The sequence below is a fragment of the Budorcas taxicolor genome, chromosome 10 (assembly GCF_023091745.1).
Source record: "Budorcas taxicolor isolate Tak-1 chromosome 10, Takin1.1, whole genome shotgun sequence".
Lineage (NCBI taxonomy): Eukaryota > Metazoa > Chordata > Mammalia > Artiodactyla > Bovidae > Budorcas > Budorcas taxicolor.
In genome coordinates this window covers 70,847,562-70,873,818 of record NC_068919.1, presented here as the reverse complement: position 1 = coordinate 70,873,818, position 26,257 = coordinate 70,847,562, and the positions used below count along the sequence as shown (strand labels likewise).

Sequence of the window (26,257 nt, the reverse complement as noted above, 5' to 3'; positions counted from 1 at the left end):
TGGACTCCAGATTATTCAGTGATTTATGGCACTACCATGTATAAACAATGGTGAAGTTTTAGTAATGCAACGACATTCAATTTACTATGTATAATTGTATATATTTATTTTAATATATATAACGACATTAATTTTTAAAATACCTGCCCAGTACCGGGATGAAGGGGTCTTTCTTTCCATCCACATTTTTATGTAATAATACTGTGTGTCAAAAGGTTTTTAGAAAATCCTTCCTTATTATTTTTTTTTTAGCAAGTGTCCAAGATGAATGACAGCCTATTTGTCAGTCTGGACAGACTTTTGCTAGAATTTGGTAGGTATAAAGTGAAAATAAAAAAAATAGGTAACTATTTGTATTATCATTTGACATTTTAACAATGAAATGAAGTTACAAAAGAGTTATTTTATTTTAGTTTTCCAGTATGAACAAGATATAAGTACTAAAGAAGATATAGTTCAGCGAATTAATAGTAAGTAGTTTTGCATGACGAAGATGTTTTAATTTTTCATAGAATATAAGATGTTATGCAGTTGCTTTGTTTAGGGTAATTTATAGTTGGCATTAGAGCTCCCCCTTCTATCTAGTGACTAATAATAAGCTGTTTACCCTAGCGAGTTTTTCAGTAGTACATGTCAGTATTCTGTATTCAGCATTTAATTATTTTGTGTTTAGGAATTTTAAGTAGAAATCACTCATATTACATAAAATTGAAAATATTTTTTCCTCAACACAGGTTATTTCAAACATTTGAGTAAAAAATTTTAAGTATTTTTAGAAATCATCAAAAGTCAGTGGCCAGAATTAATGGATGCCACATTTTCAGGAATGCTAATTATCAAAATTAATATTATGAGTAGAATGACAAAGCAAATTATATAAATGTAGTGTTTTAAGATCCTACATAAAAACTATCCAAAGAAGCTACAATCATTATTTCTGATAGTTCTGAAAAGTTTAATAAATTTGTTTATCTTTTCTGCAACAAAAGAGAATAGGGTATTAAGAATTTGTTTTAATTTTTTAAAGAAATTACCTTTGATTTTTATCTTGTGTTTACTCACTAGTGACAAAGAAATAAGTGAATTGAAGATATATTAAATAATGACTTGGAATTGATTAATAGAAATTTCACATTTGTCAAAAACAAAACTCTTACCTTAGTATCATGTGAATAAATGTTTACATGAACTCGTAACATCATAAGGTACCATTGATCTTAGACATTTCTTAATCTAGCCCTCTTACATTAGAGATGGAACAGGGGACATTTCTCTTCAATCTCAAATACGACTTCTTAGCTTCTGGGTGTAGGACCAAGCCTGACTGTCCTGTGCTCTTTAGGGCCGTTCCCATCTCAAGCTTCACTTCCTGTCCATTCTTTGGTTCTCCTTTTTTAGGTCAGTTGCCATACCTTTTTTTCCTACTGTATTTATTTTGAATTTATGATTTCTCCTTAAGAAAATAAATATTTCTGTTTTCTAGAATGCCTTGAAGATATTAAAGAATACAAAGCTACTGTTTGTAAGATACATGAAACTATAAATACGACAGATGAGGAAATTGGTCATTACTGTAAACATAGTAAAGAGATCAAAGACAACTGTAGTAAGTGAGTATTTTAAAGAAACTTTCAATAATTGTTATTAGATTCTCTTATTCAGGGATATTGAGTTTATAGTTGAAGACACTGTTGCTTGAAAATAGTATTTTATATAAGGAAAATGATGAATCAGGTCTTCAATTTCCTTGTTACAAGACACTGTAAAAGGGATAACAGAAGGTTCAAAAGAACGAAGTAAGTGTTCTAAGTGAGGTGAAAGTCACTCAGTCATGTCTGACTGTTTGTGACTTCATGGACTATACAGTCCGTGAAATTCTCCAGACCAGAATACTGGAGTGGGTAGCCATTCCTTTCTCCAGGGGATCTTCCCAGCCCAGAGATTGAACTCAGGACTCCTGCATTGCAGGCAGATTCTTTACCAGCTGAGCCACAAAGGAAGCCCAAGAGTACGCTAGTGGGTAGCCTATCCCTTTTCCAGGGGATCTTTCTTACCCAGGAATTGAACCGGGGTCTGCTGCAATGCAGGTGAATTCTTTACCAACTGAGCTATCAGGGAAGCCCTAAGATCTCTCTAGTTCAAATCCAGTTAGTATTAATATAATATTTTGAGTAGACTCAGAAAATTCCTATTAGATAAATAGATCTAAAATAATGTTCACCTTTGAATTTTCAAGATCTTTTTGTCTAAGGGAACTAGCCTAAAATTAGTAGCTTTTCAAAATAAAACTATTTAGTATCTTAATTCTTTCAGTATAGTCTCACATCCTATTCTAATAGTTATATCTATTAATATTATTTAAGACAAACATTTTGAAGCAAAGACTTTTTTTTTTTACAAAGACTTGTTAATGGAACCTAACTGTATGATCAAGTACTTACAAAAAGAAAGTGTGTTAGCTTTCTGTATTTAATTTTATGTGGGCCACTGTCTTTGTATTAAGTACTATACTTAAGAATCATACCTGTTTTAAAATGTTTTGTTATTTAAAAATTTCATAAGCTTTTGGTTTCCCTTATTACTTTTTTTTTTATAGTTGTTTTAAATAAAAGTGACACATGCCTAGTAAAAAAATTCAAAGCGTATACAAATATATGGAGTAAAAAGTCTCTCCCTGTCTGCAGTCCCCACCCCCACCCTGTCCTCTTTCTTATAGGTAATCACTCTTAACAGTGAGTACCCTTTCAGACCTTTTAAAATATACATTCAACACCATTACTACGTATGCTTATTCATATGTCTACCTGTATTTCTGACTTTCCTTGTCTCAAAAATGCAATCATACCATACTGATTTTTCAACTTGTTTTTAAAATTTAACAATAGGTAATGTAAATGGTACTATACATGTGATGATTGTGTATAGATTTCATTCTTTTTTTAACAGCTCCATAGTATTTTATAGTACTGATGCATCCTAAGTTACTTAATCATTCTCCTATTAATATACATTTTGGTTATTTACAGTTATTTCCTATTATAAGCAATATATATAGGTCTCCTTCCATATTTCTAGAACTGCTGCTATAGAATGAACTCCTGGAAATGGCATTGCTAGATCAGAGAGTATGCATGTTTAAATATTTGATAAGTAATTCTAAACTTCTCTCCAAAAAAATTATATAACTTATACTTTCACCAACAATATTTGAGAGTTTCTATTCCTTGCAACCTTGCTAACACTGAAATTATCAATGTTTAAATTTTTTTTGGCAGTAGCATTAATGAAACACTATGTACTGTTCAACTTTTTCTTTGAGGTATACTGCAGTAGGTTTCACCAGTGGTTTCCCTCAATTAGCTGCAATGGGTTCTGGAAAATTACTGGTAGTTTCTCCTTAGAACCTACTGCGTTCAAAATGTACTTTATACAAGATTATTCTCTGCTGGGTGCTGAGGACAGTTAGGATCTGTTGATTTTAATGCGCAAATACCTCTAGTTCATGATTTCAGCTTGTGGCTAAGCGATTTAAATATGATATATGAATTCATGAAAGTATGAGAAAAAAATATAGGTGACTATAATCTTTGAGAGAAGAAGATCTATGTCATCAAAGGTAGAAATCACATTGGAAACAATGGTAAGTATACATAGAAATTAAAAAGAAAAACACCTCAAATTGATACAAAAAGCAAAAAGATAAAGTAGAAAAACATCAAAGAAGGGTCAATTTAAAAAATATAAAGTGCTTGTAGAAATTAGTAATAAAGAGCCAAAGCCCCATTAGAAAAAAATGGGCAAAGATGGTAAATAAGTAAATACCAAAATGAAGAAATGTGTGTCTAATGAACATGTGAACAAATGCTCAATCTTACTAATAATCAAAGACATCCAAATTAAAGCAATAATATTATACATTATTGTACATTATGTTGTCTTTAAGTTTTACAGAAATTTAAAGAAGGTTCATACCCAGTATTGGCCAACAAATAAGAAAATCACCTTCCTCACACAATGTAGGAATATGTTATTGTTGTTGTTCAGTCACTCAGTCGTGTCTGACTCTTTGCAACCCCATGGACTGCAGCACTCCAGGCTTCCCAGTCCTTCACCGTCTCCTGGAGCTTGCTCAAACTTATGTCCATTGAATTAGTGATGCCATCAACCATCTTGTCCTTTGTTATCCCCTTCTCCTCCTGCCTTCAGTCTTTCCCAGCATCCCAAGAGTCAGCTCTTCACATCAGGTGGCCAAAGTATTGGAGCTTCAGCCGCAGTTCTTCCAGTGAATATTCTGGATTGATTTGTTTTAGGATTGACTGGTTGATCTCCTTTCTGTCCAAGGGACTTTGAAGAGTCTTCTCCAACACCACAGTTGAGGCATCAATTCTTCAACGCTCAGCCTTCTTAGTGGTCCAGCTCTCACATCCATACATGACTACTGCAAAAACCATAGCCTTGACTAGACAGACCTTTGTTGGCAAAGTAATGTCTCTGCTTTTTAATATGCTGTCTAGGTTGGTCATAGTTTTTCTTCCAAGAAGCAAGTGTCTTTTAATTTCAGGGCTGCAGTCACCATCTGCAGTGATTTTGGAGCCCAAGAAAATAAAGTCTGTCATTGTTTTCATTGTTTCCCTATCTATTTGCCATGAAGTAATAGGATCAGATGCCATGATCTTCATTTTTTGGATGTTGAGTTTTAAGCCAGCTTTTTCACTCTCCTCTTTCACTTTCATCAAGATGCTCTTTAGTTCTTCGCTTTCTGTCATAAGGGTGGTGTCATCTACATATCTGAGGTTATTGATATTTCTCCTTGCAATCTCAATTCCAACTTGTGTTTCTTCCAGCTCAGCATTCCCAGTGAGGTAATCTGCATATAAGTTAAATAAACATGGTGATAATATACAGCCTTGATGTACTGCATTCCCAATTTTAAACCAGTCCATTGTTCCATGTCCAGTTCTAACTGTTTCTTCTTGACTTGCATACAGGTTTTGCAGGAGGTAGGTAAGGTAATCTGGTATTCTCATCTCTTTAAGAATTTTCCACAGTTTGTTGTGATCTACACAACAAAGAATTTTAGTATAGTCAGTGAAGCAGAAGTAGATGCTTTTCTGGAACTCTTGCTCTTTAGATAATCCAACAGATGTTGGCAGTTTGATCTCTGGTTCCTTTGCCTTTTCTAAATCCAGTTTGGACATCAGGAAGTTCCCAGTTCATGTACTATTGAAGCCTCGCTTGGAGAATTTTGAGCATTACTTTGCTAGTGTGTGAGATGAGTGCAATTATGCAGTAGTTTGAACATTTTTGTCATTGCCTTTCTTTGGGATTGGAATGAACACTGACCTTTTCCAGTCCTGTGGCCATTGCTGAGTTTTCCAAATTTGCTGGCATATTGAGTGCAACATTTACAGCATCATCTTTAAGGATCATCTTTGAGGAATTCAACTGGAATTTCCAATACCTCCACTAGCTTTGTTTGTAGTGATGCTTCCTAAGTCCCACTTGACTTCACATTCTAGGATGTCTAGCTCTAGGTGAGTGATCACACCATCATGGTTATCTGGGTCATTAAGGTATTTTTTGAATAGTTCTGTGTATTTTTGCCAGGTCTTAATATCTTCTGCTTCTGTTAGGTCCATACCATCGCTGTCCTTTATTGTGCCCATCTTTGCATGAAGTATTTCCTTGGTATCTCTAATTTTCTTGAAGAGATCTCTTAGTCTTTCCCATTCTATTGTTTTATTCTTTCTTTGCATTGATCACTTAGGAAAGCTTTCTTATCTCTCCTTGCTTGGATATATCTTTTCCTTTCTCCTTTGCCTTTCACTTTTCTTCTTTTCTCAGCTATTTGTAGGGCCTCCTCAGATAACCATTTTGCCTTTTTGCATTTCTTTTTCTTGACATGGTCTTGATCATCACCTCCTGTACAATGTTATGAACCTCCATCCATAGTTCTTCAGGCATTCTGTCTATCAAATGTAATCCCTTGAATCTATTTTTCACTTCCACTGTATAATTGTAAGGGATTTGATTTAGGCCATACCTGAATTGTGCCTAGTGGTTTTTCCCACTATCTTCAATTTAAGTCTGAATTCGGCAATAAGGAGTTCATGATCTGAGCCATAGTCAACTCCCGGTCTTTTTTTTGCTGACTGTATAGAGCTTCTCCATCTTTACCTGCAAAGAATATAACCAATCTGATTTCAGTATCGATCATCTGGTGATGTCCAGGTGTAGTCATCTCTTATGTTGTTAGAAGAGTGTGTTTGCTATGACCAGTGCATTCTCTTGGCAAAACTCTGTTAGCTTTTGCTCTGCTTCATTTTGTACTCCAAGGCCAAACTTGCCTGTTACTTCTTGACTTCCTACTTTTGTATTCTAATCCCCTATGATGAAAAGGACATCTCTTTTTGGTGTTAGTTCTAGAAGTTCTTGTAGGCCATCATTGAACTGTTCAACTTCAGCTTCTTCAGCATTACTGGTTGGGGCATAGACTTGGATTACTGTGATATTGAATGGTTTGCCTTGGAAATGAACAGAGATCATTCTGTCATTTTTGATACTGCACCCAAGAACTGCATTTCGGACTCTCTTGTTAACTGTGAGGGCTACTCCATTTCTCCTAAGGGAGTCTTGCCCACAGTAGTTGATGTAATGGTCATCTGAATTAAATTTACCCATTCCAGTTCATTTTAGTTCACTGATTCCTAGAATGTTGATGTTCATTCTTGCCATCTCTTGCTTGACCACTTCCAATTTAACTTGATTCATGGTCCTAACATTCCAGGTTCCTATGCAGTATTATTCTTTATAGCTTCAGACTTTATTTTCACCACCAGACATATCCATAACTGGGCATTGTTTCCACTTTGGCTGAATCTCTTTATTCCTTTTGGAGCTATTTCTTCACTCTTCTCCAGTAGCATATTGGGCACCTATTGACCTGGGAAGTTCATCTTTCAGTGTCATATCTTTTTGCCTTTTCATACTGTTCATAGGGTTCTCAAGGTAAGAATCCTGAAGTGGTTTGCCATTTCCTTCTCCAGTGGACTGAACTCTCCACCATGACTAGTCTGTCTTGGGTGGCCCTACATGGCATGGCTCATAGTTTCATTGAATTAGACAAGGATGTGACCCATGTGATCGGTTTGATTAGTTTTCTGTGATTGTGGTTTTCATTCTGTCTCCCCTCTGGTGGTAGACTTCCCTGGCAGCTCAGAAGGTAAAGCAGGAGACCTGGGTTCAATCCCTGGGTGGGGAAGATCCCCTGGAGAAGGAAACGGCAACCCACTCCAGTACTCTTGCCGGAAAATCCCATGGGTGGAGGAGCCTGGTAGGCTGCAGTCCACGGGGTCGTGAAGAGTCAGATATGACTGAGCAACCTCACTTCACTTCACTCTGGTGGATAAGGATAAAAGGCTTGTAGAAGCTCCCTGAGTTACTGGCTCTGGGGCAAACAGGTCTTGCTCTGATGGGCAAGGCCATGCTCAGTAGATTTTTAATCCAATTTTCTGCTGATGGATGGGGCTATGTTCCCTCCCTGTAGTTTGGCCAAACTATGGTAGGGTAATGTAGGAATATACACTGGTTTATACCTTTTGGATGACATATCTGCATACTTTAAAGACTTTAAAAATAAGCATGACTTTTGATGAAATGGTATCATTTCTGATAACTTTTTGTAAGGAAATAGGTATTTTCTAAAAGATATAATGTACAACAACGTATTTATATCAACCTTTTATGATAGGAGAACATTGGAAGCAGCTCAGTGTTCAGTATTAGGTGATAGTTTAAATGAATTTTGGTTCATCCATATGAATGAACAGTAAACAGTCTATTAATTTATGCTATATGTCAATATTTATTGACATGAAATGTGTTAACAGTATATTACAAATTGAACAAAACATTGAAACAGCATTCATAGAATAAACTCAATGTAGTAATTGTGTATTTATATATGTATAATTAGAACAAGTCTAGACATATGTATGGAGAAGGCAATGGCACCCCACTCCAGTACTCTTGCCTGGAAAATCCCATGGATGGAGGAGCCTGGTGGGCTTCAGTCCATGGGGTTGCTAAGAGTTGGACATGACTGAGCAACTTCACTTTCACTTTTCACTTGCATGCATTGGAGAAGGAAATGGCAACCCACTCCAGTGTTCTTGCCTGGAGAATCCCAGGGAAGTGGAAGCCTAGTGGGCTACCGTCTATGGGGTCGCACAGTCAGACATGACTGACGTGGCTTAGCAGACATATGTACATCAAAATGCTTATAAAGAGTATCTTTTCAATGAAAATATAGTTCTTACAGAATTTTAAAAATATTCAGAATGTATGTATATATAACCTTTGATCTTATAATTCCATTTAGGGAAATATTGTTGAAGGAAATGATTGAAAACTCAGGCAAACATTTAAGTGCAAGTTCTTAAGAGAAACTTACAGTAACTAAAATGGCTAACAATATTGGAATGAGTAATATATTGTATTTATTATAACTTTTACAGTGAATTTTTAGTAACAAAGAAAATGTATATAGTTTAAAACTAAGTGATAAAGGTGAATACTTTGGCCACCTGATGTGAAGAGCTGACTCATTGGAAAAGACCCTGATGCTGGGAGGGATTGGGGGCAGGAGGAGAAGGGGACTACAGAGGATGAGATGGTTGGATGGCATCATCGACTCAATGGACATGGGTTTGGGTGGACTCTGGGAGGTGGTAATGGACAGGGAGGCCTGGTGTGCTGCGGTTCATGGGGTCGCAAAGAGTCAGACATGACTGAGCGACTGAACTGAGCTGAAAGGTGAATATGTTGTATATGTGAATATGATCTCAAATATGTTAAACTATATGTGTCTGCTTGTGAATGCTAAATCTCTTCACTCATGTCTGACTCTAGGTGACCCTATGGACTGTAGTTCGTCAGGCTTCTCTGTCCATGGGGATTCTCTAGGCAAGAATACTAGAGGGGGTTACTATGCCCTCCTCCATGGTATCTTTCCAACCCAGGGATCAAACCCACATCTCTTATGTCTCCTGCATAGGCAGGTTGGTCCTTTACCACTAGCACCACCTGGGAAACTCTGTTTATAGTAAAATATGGAAGTAAATTATTGAAATATTCAGTTCAGTTCAGTCAGTCAGTCATGTCCAACTCTATGCGATCCCATGAATTGCAGCTGAGCACCAAAGAATTGATGCTTTTGAACTGTGGTGTTGGAGAAGACTCTTCAGAGTCCCATGGACTGCAAGGAGATCCAACCAGTCCATTCTAAAGGAGATCAGTCCTGGGTGTTCTTTGGAAGGAATGATGCTAAAGCTGAAACTCCAGTACTTTGGACAAGTCATGCGAAGAGTTGACTCATTGGAAAAGACTCTGATGCTGGGAAGGATTGGGGGCAGGAGGAGAAGGGGACGACTGAGGACGAGATGGCTGGATGGCATCACCGACTCCATGGACATGAGTTTGAGTGAACTCTGGGAGTAAGAGGAGAGTGAAAAAGTTGGCTTAAAACTCAACATTCAGAAAACTAAGATCATGGCATCTGGTCCCATCACTTCATTGGAAATAGATGGGGAAACAGTGGAAACAGGGTCAGACTTTATTTTGGGGGGCTCCAAAATCACTGCAGATGGTGATTGCAGCCATGAAATTGAAATATTAGTGGTTATTCAGTGTTGAGAATATGGATGATAATTATTTTCTTATGTATACATTTGTGCTTCAAAGGTGGGTATGAGTACTTTTTGAATCTGAAAAATAAAAAAATATTAGAAAAGATCTGGAGGAAATATTTGAACAATACTTAGAATGTAAGCTGCAGTGGCATATGCTTAATTTTAGATTTTTCGCATTGGCGACATCTTTCCAGTCATGTAATAAAAACAAATGTGTAAGCAGAATATTCATTTTATACTTACTGCCTGATTTTATAATTCATTTTGGTCTAGTTTCTTTCAAATTCAGGAGGGTATAAATTTCTAAATTTGAAAGGAGAAAAAATCCCTTTATCCCTTATGCTAGCCCTGCTTATTTAACTTATGTTCAGAGTACATCATGCATGCAAAATGCTGGGTTAGATGAATCACATGCTGGAATCAAGATTTCCAGGAGAAATAAACAACCTCAGATATGCAGATGATACCACTCTAATGGCAGAAAGTGAAGAGTCAGGCTCCTCCGTCCATGGGGATTTAGCAGGAACTCCCAGGGATGGGAAAGCCTGGTGGGCTGCCGTCTATGAGGTCGCACAGAGTTGAACACGACTGAAGCGACTTAGCAGCAGCAGCAGCAGCAAAGAATCTCTTTTAAAATCATGGCATCTGGTCCCATCACTTCATGGGAAATATATGGGGAAACAGTGGAAACAGTGTCAGACTTTTATTTTTTTGAGCTCCAAAATCACTGCAGATGGTGATTACAGCCATGAAATTAAAGGACGCTTACTCCCTGGAAGGAAAGTTATGACCAACCTAGATAACATTGAAAAGCAGAGACATTACTTTGCCAACAAAGGTCCATCTAGTGAAGGCTATGGTTTTTCCAGTGGTCATGTATGGATGTGAGAGTTGGACTGTGAAGAAAGCTGAGTGCCGAAGAATTGATGCTTTTGAACTGTGGTGTTGGAGAAGACTCTTGAGAGTCACTTGGACTGCAAAGAGATCCAACCAGTCCATTCTAAAGGAGTTCAGCCCTGGGTGTTCATTGGGAGGGTTGATGCTAAAGCTGAAACTCCAATACTTTGGCCACCTCATACGAAGAGTTGACTCATTTGAAAAGACCCTGATGCTGGGAGGGATTGGGGGCAGGAGGAGAAGGGGACGACAGAGGATGAGATGGCTGGATGGCATCACCGACTCGACGGACATGAGTTTGAGTGAACTCCGAGAGTTGGTGATGGACAGGGAGGTTTGGCGTGCTGCGATTCATGGGGTCACAAAGAGTTGGACATGACTGAGTGACTGAACTGAACTGAACTAATAGAATCTCCTGAAGAGGGTGAAAGAGGAGAGTGAAAAAGCTGGCTTAAAACTCAACATTCAAAAAGCTAAGATCAGGGCACCTGGTCCCATCTCTTCATGGCAAATACAAGGGGAAAAAGTGGAAGCAGTGACAAATTTTCTTTTCCTGGGCTCCAAAGTCACTGCAGACAGTGACAGGTGCTGCCATGAAATTAAAAGACACTTGCTCGTTGAAAGGAAAGCTATGACAAACAGAAACAGTATAGTAAAAAACAGAGACATCACTTTGTCTACAAAGATCTGTAGAGTCCATTTTTCAGTAGTCATGTATGGATGTGAGAGTTGGTCCGTGAAGAAGACTGAGCACCAAAGAATTGATGGTTTCAAATTGTGCTGGAGAAGACTCTTGAAAGTTGCATGGATTGCAAGGAGATCAAATCCATCAATCCCAAAGGAAATCAACCCTGAATATTCATTGGAGGGACTGATGCTGAAGCTGAAGATCCAATACTTTGACCACCTGGTTCGAAGAGCCAACTCATTGAAAAAGACTTTGATGCTGGGAAAGATTGAAGGCAAAAGGAGAAGGGAGTGGCATAGGATGAGATGGTTAATTAGCATCACTGACTCAGTGGGCATGAATTTGAGCAAACTCTGGGAGATAGTAAAATAAGGGGAGCCTGGAATGCTGCAGTTCATGGGGTCGCAAAGAGTTGGTTATGATTTAGTGACTGAACAGCAACAACTCTATAAATATTTATTCCAATAGAATTTCTTAACTAAGATCTTATGAGTGAGATGAGTGAGTGAAGTCGCTCAGTCGTGTCCGACTCTTTGCGACCCCGTGGACTGTAGCCCACCAGGCTCCTCTGTCCATGGGGTTCTCCCGGCAAGAATACTGGAGTGGGTTGCCATTTCATTCTCCAGAGGATCTTCCCAACCCAGGGATCGAACCCAGGTCTCCCGCATTGCAGGCAGACACTTTAACCTCTGAGCCACCAGGGAAGCCCTTATAAGTATGATGAGATCTTATATATCTTACATATCTTAAAAGTATGGAAGATCTTATAAGTATGATGAGAAAGATAGCCTGATGCCAACACTCAACTCAACACAGAGTGTTGCAGAGTATATTCCAGAGATGTCATAGCAATATACAATCCAGGCATGTCAAATTTGTTCCTTCCCTAGTCATGGTTCCCAAACAAACTTTTATGTGAAAAATTAGTGGATGTTGATATTTGAACATGTATACAGTTATGGTCATAGTGATGATGATGGGAAATGGGAATGTTTTTCTTAATGTAAGCTTACTTTCTCCAAGAAAGGAAAGATTGTTTAAGTGGTTAAATTCATTTCTATTATTTCTTCAATTTATTATTCTGAGATGCTAATTACAGTTTTTTTTATCCATAGCTGGAAGCCAACATGTGATGTATTTCATAAACATGAAGACTACATGCAGGAGCAATTTATTATTTATCAAGAAACTATTGAAAAAGACAAGTATAGTATAAATATTAATTTAAGCTTATCAATTCTATAAGTTAGTTTTAATAAGACATTATTTATAAAAATATTAATTGAAAAATGTACACAAAATTTTTAAAAAGTAAATCCAGTGTTTTGGACTCTTTGGTTGTCATTGTTGGCCTACCTATTTGTTATAAAGCTCTTTCCAACCTTAGATATATTTAAACATATCCTTAACATAGTAACTATCAGTAGCAATATAAAGCAGAGTGCTTCCGTTAATGTTTTTTATGACTGAGTTGCTATGGTCAAACACCTTAGGGAGTAGCCAGTTATAAAATTAGCTTATGAGAAAATTGGAATATTGGCTTTAAAAGGGTATTTTTATATAAAATTTGTGTTTTTCAGTTTTTTAGCGGGATATTATATTCTGATGGAAAAATATTAATATTTGTGTGGGTTTATTATGTGTTAAATCACTTGGTTTGGGGGATTAAATGTAGTTAGTGAATATAATGAAACAAAGTGAGGAACTTGGAACACAATATATAATAATTTCACTTAATTTAAAAAAATTGAAATGTTTTTATTTTTAACATAATTGGATAAGAACAGTATCAAGTTTATTTTTAATTTTTATTTTTTTCTTACTATTTTCCCCCCAGCTTTATTGAGGTATAATTGATGTATGACCTAGTGCTTTTCCTTATTTTCTTCAATTTAAGTCTGATTTTTTCAGTAAGGAGCTCATGATCTGAGCCACAGTCAACTCCAGGTCTTGTTTTTGCTGACTGTATAGAGCTTCTCCATCTTTGGCTGCAAAGAATATAATCAATTTTGGCATTGATCATTTGGTGATATCCATGTGTAGAATTGTCTGTTGTGTTGTTGAAGGAGAGTGTTTGCTATGACTAGTATGTTCTCTTGACAAAACTCTGTTAGCCTTTGCCCTACTTCATTTTGTATTCCAGGGTCAAACTTGCCTGTTACTACAGGTACCTGTTGACTTCTTACTTTTGCATTCCAATCCTCTATGATGAAAAGAACATCTATTTTTGGTGTTAGTTCTAGAAGGTGTTGTATGTCTATACAGAACTGGTCAACTTCAGCTTCTTCAGCCTTAGTGGTTGGGGGATAGACTTGGATTACTGTGATGTTGAATGGTTTGCCATGGAAATGAATGGAGATCATTCTGTTGTTTTTGAGACTGCACCCAAGTACTGCATTTCTTTACCCAAGTACTGGCCCAAGTATTGCCCCAACCACTAATGCTGAAGAAGTTGAAGTTGACTGGTTCTGTGAAGACATACAGCACCTTCCAGTTTTGCCAAGAGAATGCACTTGTCATAGCAAACACCCTCTCCCAACAACACAAGAAGAGATTCTACACATGGACATCACTAGATAGTCAATACTGAAATCAGATTCATTATATCCTTTGAAGCCAAAGATGGAGAAGCTCTATACAGTCAGCAAAAACAAGACTGGGAGCTGACTGTGGCTCAGATCATGAACTCCTTATTGCCAAATTCAGACTTAAATTGAAGAAAGTAGGGAAAATCACTAGACCATTTAGGTATGACCTAAATCAAATCCCTTACAATTTTACAGTAGAAGTGAGAAATAGATTCACGGGGTTAGATGTGACAGAGTGCCTGAATAACTATGGATGGAAGTCCATAACATTGTACAGGAGACAGGGATCAATACCATTTCCAAGAAAAAGAAACGCAAAAAGCAAAATGGCTGTCTGACGAGGCCTTACAAATAGCTGTGAAAAGAAGAGAAGTGAAAAGCAAAACAGAAAAGGAAAGATATACCCATTTGAATGCAGAGTTCCAAATAATAGCAAGGAAAGATAAGAAAGCCTTTCTCAGTGATCAGTGCAAAGATACAGAGGAAAAAACAGAATGGGAAAGACTAGAGATCTCTTCAAGAAAATTAGAGATACCAAGGGAACATTTCATGCAAAGATGGGCACAATAAAGGGCAGAAATGGTGTAGACCTAACAGAAGCAGAAGATGTTAAGAAGACTTGGCAAGAATACACAGAAGAACTATTAAAAAAAGATCTTCATGATCCAGATATTTGTGATGGTATGATCACTCACCTAGAGCCAGACATCCTGGAATGCGAAGTCAAATGGGCCTTAGAAAGCATCACTACAAACAAAGCTAGTGGAGGTGATGGAATTCCAGTGGAGCTATTTCAAATCCTGAAAGATGATGCTGTGAAAGTGCTGCACTCAATATGCCAGCAAATTTGGAAAACTCAGCAGTGGCCACAGGACTGGAAAAGGTCAGTGTTCATTCCAATCCCAAAGAAAGGCAGTGCCAAAGAATGCTCAAACTACCACACAATTGCACTCATCTCACATGCTAATAAAGTAATACTCAAAATTCTCCAAGCCAGGCTTCAACAGTACATGAACCGTGAACTTCCAGATGTTCAAGCTGGATTTAGAAAAGGCAGAGGAACCAGAGATCAAATTCCAACATCCGTTGGATTATTGAAAAAGCAAGAGAGTTCCAGGAAAACATCTATTTCTGCTTTATGGACTATGCCAAAACCTTTGACTGTGTGGATCACCACAAACTGTGGGAAATTCTTCAAGAGATGGGAATACTAGACCACCTGACCTGCCTCTTGAGACATCTGTATGCAGGTCAGGAAGCAACAGTTAGAGCTGGACATGGAACAACAGACTGGTTCCAAATAGGGAAAGGAGTACATCAAGGCTGTATATTGTCACCCTGCTTATTTAACGTATATGCAGAGTACATCACGAGAAACGCTGGGCTGGATGAAGCACAAGCTGGAATCAAGATTACTGGGAGAAATATCAATAACCTCAGATATGCAGAAGACACCATATGACAGAAAGTGAAGAAGAACTAAAGAGCCTCATGATGAAAGTGAAAGAGGAGAGGGAAAAAGTTGGCTTAAAACTCAACATTCAGAAAACTAAGATCATGCCATCTGGTCCCATCACTTCATGGCAAACAGATGGGGAAACAGTGGAAAAAGTGACAGACTTTATTTTTTGGGGCTCCAAAATCACTGCAGATGGTGACTACAGCCATGAAATTAAAGGATGCTTGCTCCTTGGAAGAAAATTTATGACCAATCTAGCCAGCATGTTAAAAAGCACAGACATTCCTTTGCCAACAAAGGTCCATCTAGTCAAAGCTCTGTTTTTTCCAGTAGTCATGTATGGATGTGAAAGTTGGACTGTGAAGAAAGCTGAGTGCAGAAGAATTGATGCTTTTGAACTGTGGTGTTGGAGAAGACCCTTGAGAGTCCCTTGGACTGCAAGGAGATTCAACCAGTCCATCCTAAAGGAGATCATTTCAGCTGAATTAAATTCACCCATTCCTGTCCATTTTAGTTTTCTGACTCCTAAAATGTTGATGTTCACTCCTGCCATCTCCTGTTTGACCACAGCCTTTTTACCTTAATTTGTGGAGCTAACATTCCAGGTTCCTGTGCCATATTGTTCTTTACAGTGTCGAGATTTACTTTTATCACCAGTCACATCCACCACTGAGTGCTAATTCTGCTTTGGTCCAACCACTTCATTATTTCTGGAGCTATTAGTAATTGTTCATTGCTCTTCCCCAGGTGCATATTGGACATTTCCCAACCTGGGGGACTCAGCTTCCAATGTCATATCTTTTTGTCTCTTCATACTGTTCATGGGGTTCTCTCAGGAGGAATACTAGAGTGGTTTGCCATTTCCTGTGGACCATATTTTGTCAGAACTCTTCACTATGATGCGTCTATCTTGGGTGGCCCTAAACAGCATGACTGATAGCTCCATTGAGTTATGCCAGCCCTTTGCCACAACAGGCTATGATCTATGAGGGGATAAGGAATGTAAGTGTGCTCACAAATCCACCTGCATGAGAACCTGCCCAAGCCTCACCCCCATGCCAAAGTGGGAGTGCAGATAATTGGCTCAGATTTCAGTCCTCCCTCAGGAGCAGTGGTTACATGGTAATCTTCCTTGTACCTTTAATTGAGATCTTCTGCAAGCTTTAAGTAGGTATTCTATAAGAATCATTCTACCTGTAAATGTAGTTTTGTTGTGTTTGTGGGAAGAGATGAGCTCCCTCTCCCTCTACTCTGCCATCTTTTTCTTCTCTCAAGAATATGGTTTTGCAGTGAACTGGATTGAACATGTTCAATGTTGTAGGTGAGGAATGGCAAACTTTTTTTGCTAAAGGTCCCGATAGTAAATGTTCTAGGCTTTTTAAATGTTAAAGTGTTTGTCATAGCCACTCCAGTCTGGTATTTTGGTATAAGAGCAACTTTAGGCAATATGTAAGTATTGTGTTCTAATAAAACATTCTTTATGGACATTTGCAGCTTGATTTTCATTAATTTTGATGTGTCATGAAGAATTATTATTATTATTTTGATTTTAAAAAATAATTTAAAAATGTAAAAATGGTTCTTAGCTTGTAGACTGTACAAAAACAGGTAGCAGGTTAGATTTGGCCCATAGATCATAGTAACTGACTCGTCTTGTAGATCATGCAAAGTTCAGGTAAGAAGGGAGAGTTAATATCTTTTTTTGCAAGAATTGACCATCTCACTCAAGACTGGTTCTTGAAGGGATGACCATTCACCTCTACCTGAGCGGTACTGGAGAAGTTCCTCCAAACAGTGCTGAAATTTTCTTATAAAACAGTTGTGGAGTATGCAAGAATGATTGTGAACCCACAGTTCTGTCACATAGAATGTGATAATTTTAGCGCAGAAAACTTAAGGAGATTTAAAGGCATAGTTATAAAGGTAGCTGAACTGGGAAGAATAGAGATTTAGAGGATAGAGATTCAAGAAGTAATCAAAAGAACCACGTTCTGCATTGTCATGTAGGATGAGAAGTGAAAAGAGATCACTAAGTTGGACAAATTAGATCATTGGTAACCTTGGGAAGGGTGGATTCATTAGAATGGTGGAAGTAGAATTTTAATTGAAGAGGATTAAGGAGTGAGGAACTCAGGTAGTGAAGAAAAAGTGTAGAGAATTGAAAAGTTTTATAGAGTTAAGAAAAGTTTAAAGGGCAGACAGTATTGAGTGAAGCAAAAATAAGTAGATTTTTAACTTGTCTTTAATGCTTAATTTAGTAGTTTTTAACAAGTGATTTTAGAAAGTTTTTAGATACACTTTTGTTACATTGATATCATTTCTTTTAATTTTAACAGAAAAATGTACCATGGTTATATATGTCAGTATGAAGATGTTTTAAAGCAATATCAACTAAAATACTCAGAAACACCCCTCTCACATGAATATTATGAGAAGAAAAGAGAATATGAAGAAATTAAAAACAGAGTGTTGACAAGTACTGAACAACTGAAAATGAATGAAACTATTTTTATGGAATTTTTAGGTAATTTTTTATACATACTGTTTGATACATACATATTTTTGATACATACTGTTTTAATAACATTACCCTTTAGTGAAAAGAATATAATAAATCAATATGGTTTTGTTTTTCAGTGCCTGCCCCCTTTCCATCACTTACCACTTGGACACTACATATGTATCCACAGTAGTATTTCTACTTAGAATTTTTATTTGATAAGTATTGTTTCTGTATTCTAGCTGTTACTGTGTTTTCCTGTGACTGTTACATTGATTTGGTTTTTTTGTTTAATTAAAAAATTAAGAGATTACTTTAAAAGTCATCTGGAATTAGTTTTCATATATGTGCATGTCATCAGAAGCAAGAAATTTTAATGCAAATAAAGTGGTATATGTACTTGTCTTTAAGTGGCATAACTTAGCAACCAAACCAATAAAAAAGTTATTTTGCTTTGTCTTACCAAAGAATTTCAATTAAGTCAGTTGATTATTTCTATTAGGATGGAAGGTGGTAAGGACGTGAGTCACAATTCATTGGGTATCTACTTTGTGCCAGGAAGTACTCAAGAAGATACAGAGCTTTCTCATAAGGAGCTCACAGTTTGGTAGAGGAAACAAACATATAAACAAGTAATTCTAATGCAGTGGCATTGTTTTAGATGCTTAAGTAATTTTTAATTGGTCTAAGTCTCATCTCTTTGTCAAGGAGATCTTCTCCCATGATGAACTTGGAACTTTAATCCTCTTCCAACCTCCACAATCCTTCATATGCTTTCCTATCAGATTATAACTCCACTGTTTGTACTAAGTCTTCTTTATCCCTGTATTCTACGTTGCTTCATGCTGCTTCATCCTAAATCATCCTTTTAACTCCTTGGCTGTTTGCTCTCTTCATGTTTGGGTTTAGCTTATTCTGTACTTTGTTGTTCATTTGCTGCTCATCTAATACTTTGCCACTGCATTAGAATTACTTGTTTGCATGTCCATTTCTTCTATTAAACTGTGAGTGTTTTAACTTTCAGTGGGAAGAGGCAGAGGTTGGTGGTAGATGCAGAAGGCACAGCAGGGGTTTAGGGACTTGGATTGTAGAAACGGATGAGACATTGTTTGACATGAAGAGGTGATGAAGGTGGGGAGAGTTGAAGATTAGGAGTTAACTGTCTATATCTAAAAAATTTAAATTGATACTATGATTATAGCATAGTGTTACAAAGTTCATTTGAAATTTTATACTCTAGCATATAAATCCTAAATTTTAGTGAAATAGGAAAGGTCTGGCAAAGATTTTCTCTGGAGTTCTTGCTCATTAGCACTGTTATATATATTTAAAAAATTTTCCTAATGGATTGCAGAGTAACTTAGGAAATTGTAAAAACTAGTAATCATGCAGAAGTTTTGTTAGCAGCTGAGAGATTCTCTACTTCAAATTGAGTGTAAATCTAGTTCAAGCAGAAAGTTCAAAGAGAAGATATAGCTCTCTTTTGAGTTCTCCTGGTGCACAGATGGACCATAAAGAGCAAGAAAAGGAAGATTGAGTGGATTTATAATGTTGATCTTAGAACAAATAAATTATAGAAACTAAAGCAGTTTAGTTTGGACTTGATTATGTTTATCATGCCAAATGACATGATAAACTTGGGTTAAAAATAAAAGTAAAAAACTGCCCTGTGAAAAAATTTAACTGAAAGAAAAAATCCTAACATGCATTTGATGAGATATTATTTTTAAGCTAAGTATATAATGTAGACAAACAGTAAATTGACAGTTTGCCAGATGTTTGTATTAGTCTTTCTGCTGTTTTCAGATACTGTTATTCATATTGCATATATGATATATATAATTAATTTTATATAATACTAATTATTTTTATATAGTACTTATATTATAAATGTGAAAGTTATTTATATGACATAGTTCCTTAACATAAAAGGGTTAATTTGAGATATAAAACACAAGATATTCTTAAACATGCTAACCAGTTTTCCAAAAGATCATGTGACTTGAAGAAAGAAGTAGATGACATGGAAATAGAAATTAATTATTTAAACCAGGTATTAATTTTGTTATATGTTTCTAATATGTATGTTAATATATAAGTGTTATGGTATGTTAGATGATGGTCTAAGAAGAGCTGTTTCTAAAGCAACTCAATAATTTATTTGCCTCAGATTACCTTTGGAACCAAAATGTTTTTAGGTATTGAGTATATTCAACTCTGAGTTTTGGAAATAGTTTAACTTTCTTTGAGTGCTAAGGAAAGAAGATAAAGAAAGAACAAGTTGGAGCTTAATAATAGATAATTAAAGGCATTGACAGAGCTTACAGCAGTGCTGTCAAAAAGCAAAACAAGTTATTAAATGATTTAAAAACCTTAATCTAGAAAATTTATGACTGAAGTCTTTATAAAGCTAGGCCAGAACTAGTTTTTAGCCTTTAAGATTGATGATATATGATATTTTCTTGAATATATTTTTAGTGTCATCTATTGAAATGTGGCTTTAATTGATGAGTATGAGAGCCACCAAAGTCACTTCCAAATTTTGAGAAAAAGTTGAATGGCTAATTTTTTAAATTTTATTAAAATTGTGTTAAAGATGGTATATTTATCATCTGTAAGCATGAGGTTCCACATAACAGTAATATCATTTTAGTAAGAAGAAAATGAGTGTCACTTTCTTTAAAATATATAGTAACTATTGGACATCTCTATGTAGAGAATCAACATCTACATTGCTTCTGACTGTCCTTTTTAAAAAGAATGAAAGTTGATTGAAATCTAGGTTTCCTAATGGAGTTGTAAGGAAGAATAAAAGGAGTATAATTTATTGTTAATTTTGACTGTTTTATTAACTTTCACTAAAAGATTGTTAGTACTACCAAAAATATAAATCTTGTGATTATGTAGAAAAAAAATCATATTCATTAGGTAAGATAACCAAATGTTTCTTAATGCTTTGCAGGTATTTATTTTGTTTTGCTTTGTCATTTTTCTTTTTAGCAGATTGCAAGACATTATGAAATGAAGAATCTTACAGAAACTCTGGAAGAAAAAAGTAAAAAAGTAGAAAAGAGAAAGGAATTGAAAGAAAGGTATGGTGGGGGTTTAGCCACTAAGTTATGTTGGGCTCTTTGAGACACCATGGACTGGAGCCCGCCAGGCTCTTTTGTCTATGGGATTCTCTAGGCAAGAATACCAGAGAGAGTAGCCATTCCTTTCTCCAGGGCATCTTCCCAAGCAGGGTTTCCTGCATTGCAGGCAGATTCTTTACCATTTTAGCCACCAGGGAAGCCTCAAGAGAAAGGTATAGGTAAACTTTAAAATAGCACTTTGTTTATGTGAACAGATATTCTACATTTAAAATTTATTACATATTCTATACAACTTGAGGAGTTTTAGCTATATAATATCTAAATATCTCTTCTAACTTTAAAATATGCTAATTTTTACTTAGCTAATATTTAATATTATTCACTCTTCTCTTTAGAATTTTTGAAAAAGATCCACAACCTGTACTTATGTTGAACAAAACCGCTCAAAACAGTCAATTATTTCTTCCATATGAATCTCAGAAATTAGTAAAACCAATAAAGATGCATTCTTCAGAACCAAGAGTTATAGGTACAGTATCTGTTTATTATTCAAAAACTTAGTTTTGTTTGAGAACATATAAAAGAAGGAATAGAAAGGAGCAATTTTAGTTATCACTTGGTGTAAGCAAGAGCTAATAATACTGGAGACTTATAGACTCATAAAGTGTCACTTTGGTTCTTTCTGAGAGCAAGCAATATGTGCCTTCTATACATAACATTTTTCTCTTTGAGAGAGAAATCACTCATGATTTTTTTTAAAAAAGAGTTTTAGTCTGGTTTCCAGCTATCATAAGAGGATGAATAATTATATATTTTTCATTTGAGAGGTTGTATTCTCAATATGTATGATTAAAGTCACTCAGTTGTGTCCGACTCTTTGCGACCCCATGGTGGTGAGACTTGTGGTAATGATATTGTGACTTAGTCACTGAGACATTTAAATCATGTTTTATTCGATGGATAGATTAACTACATTGTGCTAGGTTAACTACACTAGCTGTTTTATTCCCCAGTCATTTACATCAACACTCTTTGTTCTTTGGTTCCCTATTATAAAGATGTAGTTTTGTCAGCTACTTTCTAAAATTTAATTTTAAAAATTTACTTATTTATTTTTAATCAGCTGTTTTTCATTTTACATACATGGTTATTATAGTAGCTACTATATATTGAAGAATTAAGATTATGTAATAATTTCATAATTCTTTACTTTAAATACTTTGTAACTTGATTTTTTAAATTACAAGGTTAGGTTAAATGTTGGACATGACATTTGATTCTATTTCTGGCATTGATTTGAAGTTGTACAATTTAATAATCTAGATAAAAAAGAAGAAAGTTCTGTGAGTCAGTCAAAGCTTGCCAATATTGACTTCAAGCAAAAAGAAAATGATGCACATGTAGGTATTTCTTTTTTAATAGTACAAATGAAATGCTTGCATTAAATGATATAATGAATGTACTGCATTTAGGGTGTGTGTGTGTATGTGTGTGTGTGTTATAAATATATTAAACTAGCCATTAGTACAATCTCAGGATATGAAAAACTTAAGAGTTTTGTATGGTAGCCTGAGCATATACTGTAGCCTTCTCCTTTACTTCTAAAAATAAAAGATATTTGAAAATATCAGTCCCTGTACCCAATAGACCAAAATGTAAGAGACATTTCTGAAGGAATTAGATTGAAGAGGGAAATTGTGGCACCATCTCCATAATGTCATCATTTCTTGACTTCCATTGGTGTTTTCTTTTCCTGCTATCCTTATGCTAACCTTTTACCTCAAGGTTATTTCATGATCAGAATAACCTTGTAACTTGCTATCATATCTTCCTTCTAGGGAGGAAAGAAGAAGGGGAAAAAAACTCTTGTTGAGTCAGCCTCATTTTTAGGGATCTTTCATGGAAGCTCCTTAAACAATTTGTTAATGTTTCATTGACAAGAACTTTAAAACATGGTTACCTCTGTCTGCAGAGAGGTTGACAAACATGATGGGGTTTTTGTTTGTTTACTTTTTAAATCAGAACATAAAGGAAATGTCAATTTTGAAGAAGATAGAAAAACTAGCAGTTTCTGCCAACAAGAATGAATCAAGTAGATGAAAAATAAGTAAGGATGTAGAGGACCTAACACAAATAGTAAGCTTTGTGCCCAACATACACATAATTCAGTTAAATTTTGTTTGCAGTATTCACCAAAATTGACTATTTATTAGAACAAAAAGGATATCTCCTCCATTCTAAAAAGCTGCTATCTTCACTAACCACAACATCAAAAAAGTTAAACAAGTTAAACAAAAAGCTAACCTTCTCCTCAAATAACTATTTGGTTGAGTAAAAAGAAATTCAGTTCAGTTCAGTCACTCAGTCATGTCCGACTCTTTGTGACCCCATGAACCACAGCATGCCAAGCCTCCCTGTTTATCACCAACTCCCGGAGTCCACCCAAACCCATGTCCATTGAGTCAGTGATGCCATCTAACCATCTCATCCTCTGTCATCCCCTTCTCCTCCTGCCCTCAATCTTTCCCAGCATCAGGGTCTTTTCCAATAAGTCAGCTCTTTGCATCAGGTGGCCAAAGTATTGGAGTTTCAGCTTCAACATCAGTCCTTCCAATGAACACCCAGGACTGATCTCCTTTAGGATGGACTGGTTGGATCTCCTTGCAGTCTAAGGGACTGTCAAGAGTCTTCTCCGACACCACAGTTCAAAAGCATCAATTCTGTGCTCAGCTTTCTTTATAGTCCAACTCTCGCATCCATACATGACTACTAGAAAAACCAGAGCCTTGACTAGACAGAGCTTTGTTGACAAAGTAATGTCTCTGCTTTTGAATATGCTGTCTAGGTTGGTCATAACTTTCCTTCCAAGGAGTAAGCATCTTTTAATTTCATGGCTGCAATCACCATCTGCAGTGATTTTGGAGCCCCAAAATATAAAGTCAGCCACTGTTTCCACTGTTTCCCCATCTATTTCCCATGAAGTGATGGGACCGGATGCCATGATCTTAGTTTTCTGAATGTTGAGCTTTAAGCCAACTTTTTCACTCTCTTCTTTCACTTTCATCAAGAGACTCTTTAGTTCTTCACTTTCTGCCGTAATTCACATGCTTTCAAATTACTTTTGGGCTATAGAAGAAATCAAAATAGAATTTAAAAACTATTTAAAAGCATACTATAACCTGTGAAATGTAGCCAAACTGGTCTTCAGAGAGAAGTTTATGTTTGAAAACAAACATATTAGAAAATAAGGAAGATTAAAATCAGCCAAACATTAAGTATTAATCTGAAATGTTGAACTTAAAATATGAAAAGCTTAACTTAAAATACAAAAATAAAATAATAAATGCAAAAAGGTAGGAATTAACAGAGAAAAGCAGAAATTTATGAAATTTAAAAATTGAGTTAATTAATATAGCCAAGCACTAGTAAGTTTCAGCAAGTGTACAGAAAAAAAGAGAAGTCCCCCATCGAAAAAGAAAAGTATAAAGTGGGGAAACAGTGTGTATCACTACACTTTTGAAAGAAATATTTTCGAAGTCCTAAGATGATAGTATGTAAAATTATATACCAACAAACTTGAAAATTTAGGTGAGATGGAAAATTTTTTGGACAATATAAATTGCTAGACTGAAAAAGAAAAACATGAATAGATCAATAACTTAGAAGAAACAGAAATGTAAATGTAACTGAAATATAAATAAATGCCTATTTCCCTCTTTTCTCTCTTATTTCCCTCCCTTTTCCCTCTACCACACATGCCCTTCAGAACACTTCAGACTCAGTTTTTCAGGTGAATTCTGTCAAACCTTAGATCACAGTTTCTCAATAGTGACACTGTTGACATTTTGGATCAGATAATTAATTCTTTATTGTGGGGTTGTCCACAGAAAAAATAAATTACTCTAGTGATCCACTAGAGTCCAGTAGCACCTCATCTGCAATTTATGACAATCAAAAGTATCTCCAGATATTGTCAAATGTCTTCTGAGAGGCAAATAAAGATCATGGCATCTGGTCCCATCAATTCATGGCAAATAGATGGGGAAACAGTGGAAACAGTGACAGACTTTTTCTTGGGCTCCAAAATCACTGCAGGTGGTGACTGCATCCACAAAATTAAAAGACACTTGCTTCTTAGAATAAAAGCTATGACAAACATAGACAGTGTATTAAAAAGCAGAGACATTACTTTGCCTACAGAGGTCCGTGTAGTCAAAGCTATGGTTTTTCCAGTAGTCATTATGGATGTGAGAGTTGGACCATAAAGAAGGCTGAACACCAAAGAATTGGTGCCTTTGAAGTGTGGTGTTGGAGAAGACTCTTGAGAGTCCCTTGGACAGTAAGGAGATCAAACCAGTCAGTCCTACAGCGTGTCAACTCTGAATATTCATCAGAAGGGCTGATGCTGAAGCTGAAGCTCCAATACTTTGACCACCTGATGTGAAGAGCCAACTCATTTTAAATCAGACTCTCATCCTGGAAAAGACTGAAGGCAGGAGGAGAAGGGGATGGCAGAAGATGAGATGGTTGGATGGCATCACTGACTCAATGGGCATGAGTCTGAGCAAGCTCTAGGAAATGGTGAAGGACAGAGAAGCCTGGCCTGCTGCAGTTCATGGAGTCACAGAGAGTTGGACACGACTGAGCAACTGAACAACAACGACAAAAGCAAAATTTAAAAATGGCCATTATAACAAAAATAAATGGATACACTTTCCTATTAAAGATATTTTAATTACAGGTAAAATAAGAAAAATCAATAACTCTTCAAAATGAGTGACTTGGGGAAAATGAAAGACTTGAAACAGACAGTATAAACATTAGTAAAGCAGTGATTTAAGCATTACATAAAATTTAAAGTTAAAAATAATATATTAGTTCTGCCATATGTGTCATACATGTTTTAAAAAGAAGGTTTCAGGATTTACTCTTACCTTGTTTTCCTTTCCTGTATTCAATTTTAGAGCATATAGGGGATTTAGAGACACAGACATAAGTACAGTTCAGTTCAGTTCAGTTCAGTTGCTCAGTCGTGTCCGACTCTTTGCGACCCCATGAATTGCAGCACGCCAGGCCTCGCTGTCCATCACCAACTCCCGGAGTTCACCCAAACTCATGCCCATCAAATCGGTGATGCCATCCAGCCATCTCATCCTCTGTCATCCCCTTCTCCTCCTGCCCTCAATCTTTCCCAGCATCAGGGTCTTTTCCAGTGAGTCAACTCTTCGCATGAGGTGGCCAAAGTATTGGAGTTTCAGCCTCAGCATCAGTCCTTCCAAAGAACACCCAGGACTGATCTCCTTTAGAATGGACTGGTTGGATCTCCTTGCAGTCCAAGGGACTC

At 36.3% G+C, this 26,257-nt stretch overlaps 1 protein-coding gene across 1 annotated transcript in view; it reads left to right on the top strand.

Moving 5' to 3' along the window:
* The first annotated feature begins 264 nt into the window (after nucleotides 1–264).
* The window catches only part of C10H14orf39 (chromosome 10 C14orf39 homolog), a 48,874-nt gene continuing 22,881 nt past the window's right edge, over nucleotides 265–26,257 (top strand). Inside the window, exons 1-10 of the mRNA XM_052647285.1 lie at nucleotides 265–313; nucleotides 414–470; nucleotides 1,484–1,610; nucleotides 12,390–12,479; nucleotides 17,658–17,845; nucleotides 17,959–18,001; nucleotides 19,754–19,874; nucleotides 20,822–20,913; nucleotides 21,309–21,442; nucleotides 22,237–22,313. Of these exons, the coding sequence (XP_052503245.1) occupies nucleotides 265–313; nucleotides 414–470; nucleotides 1,484–1,610; nucleotides 12,390–12,479; nucleotides 17,658–17,845; nucleotides 17,959–18,001; nucleotides 19,754–19,874; nucleotides 20,822–20,913; nucleotides 21,309–21,442; nucleotides 22,237–22,313 (978 nt within the window). The remainder of the gene's footprint in view (nucleotides 314–413; nucleotides 471–1,483; nucleotides 1,611–12,389; nucleotides 12,480–17,657; nucleotides 17,846–17,958; nucleotides 18,002–19,753; nucleotides 19,875–20,821; nucleotides 20,914–21,308; nucleotides 21,443–22,236; nucleotides 22,314–26,257) is intronic.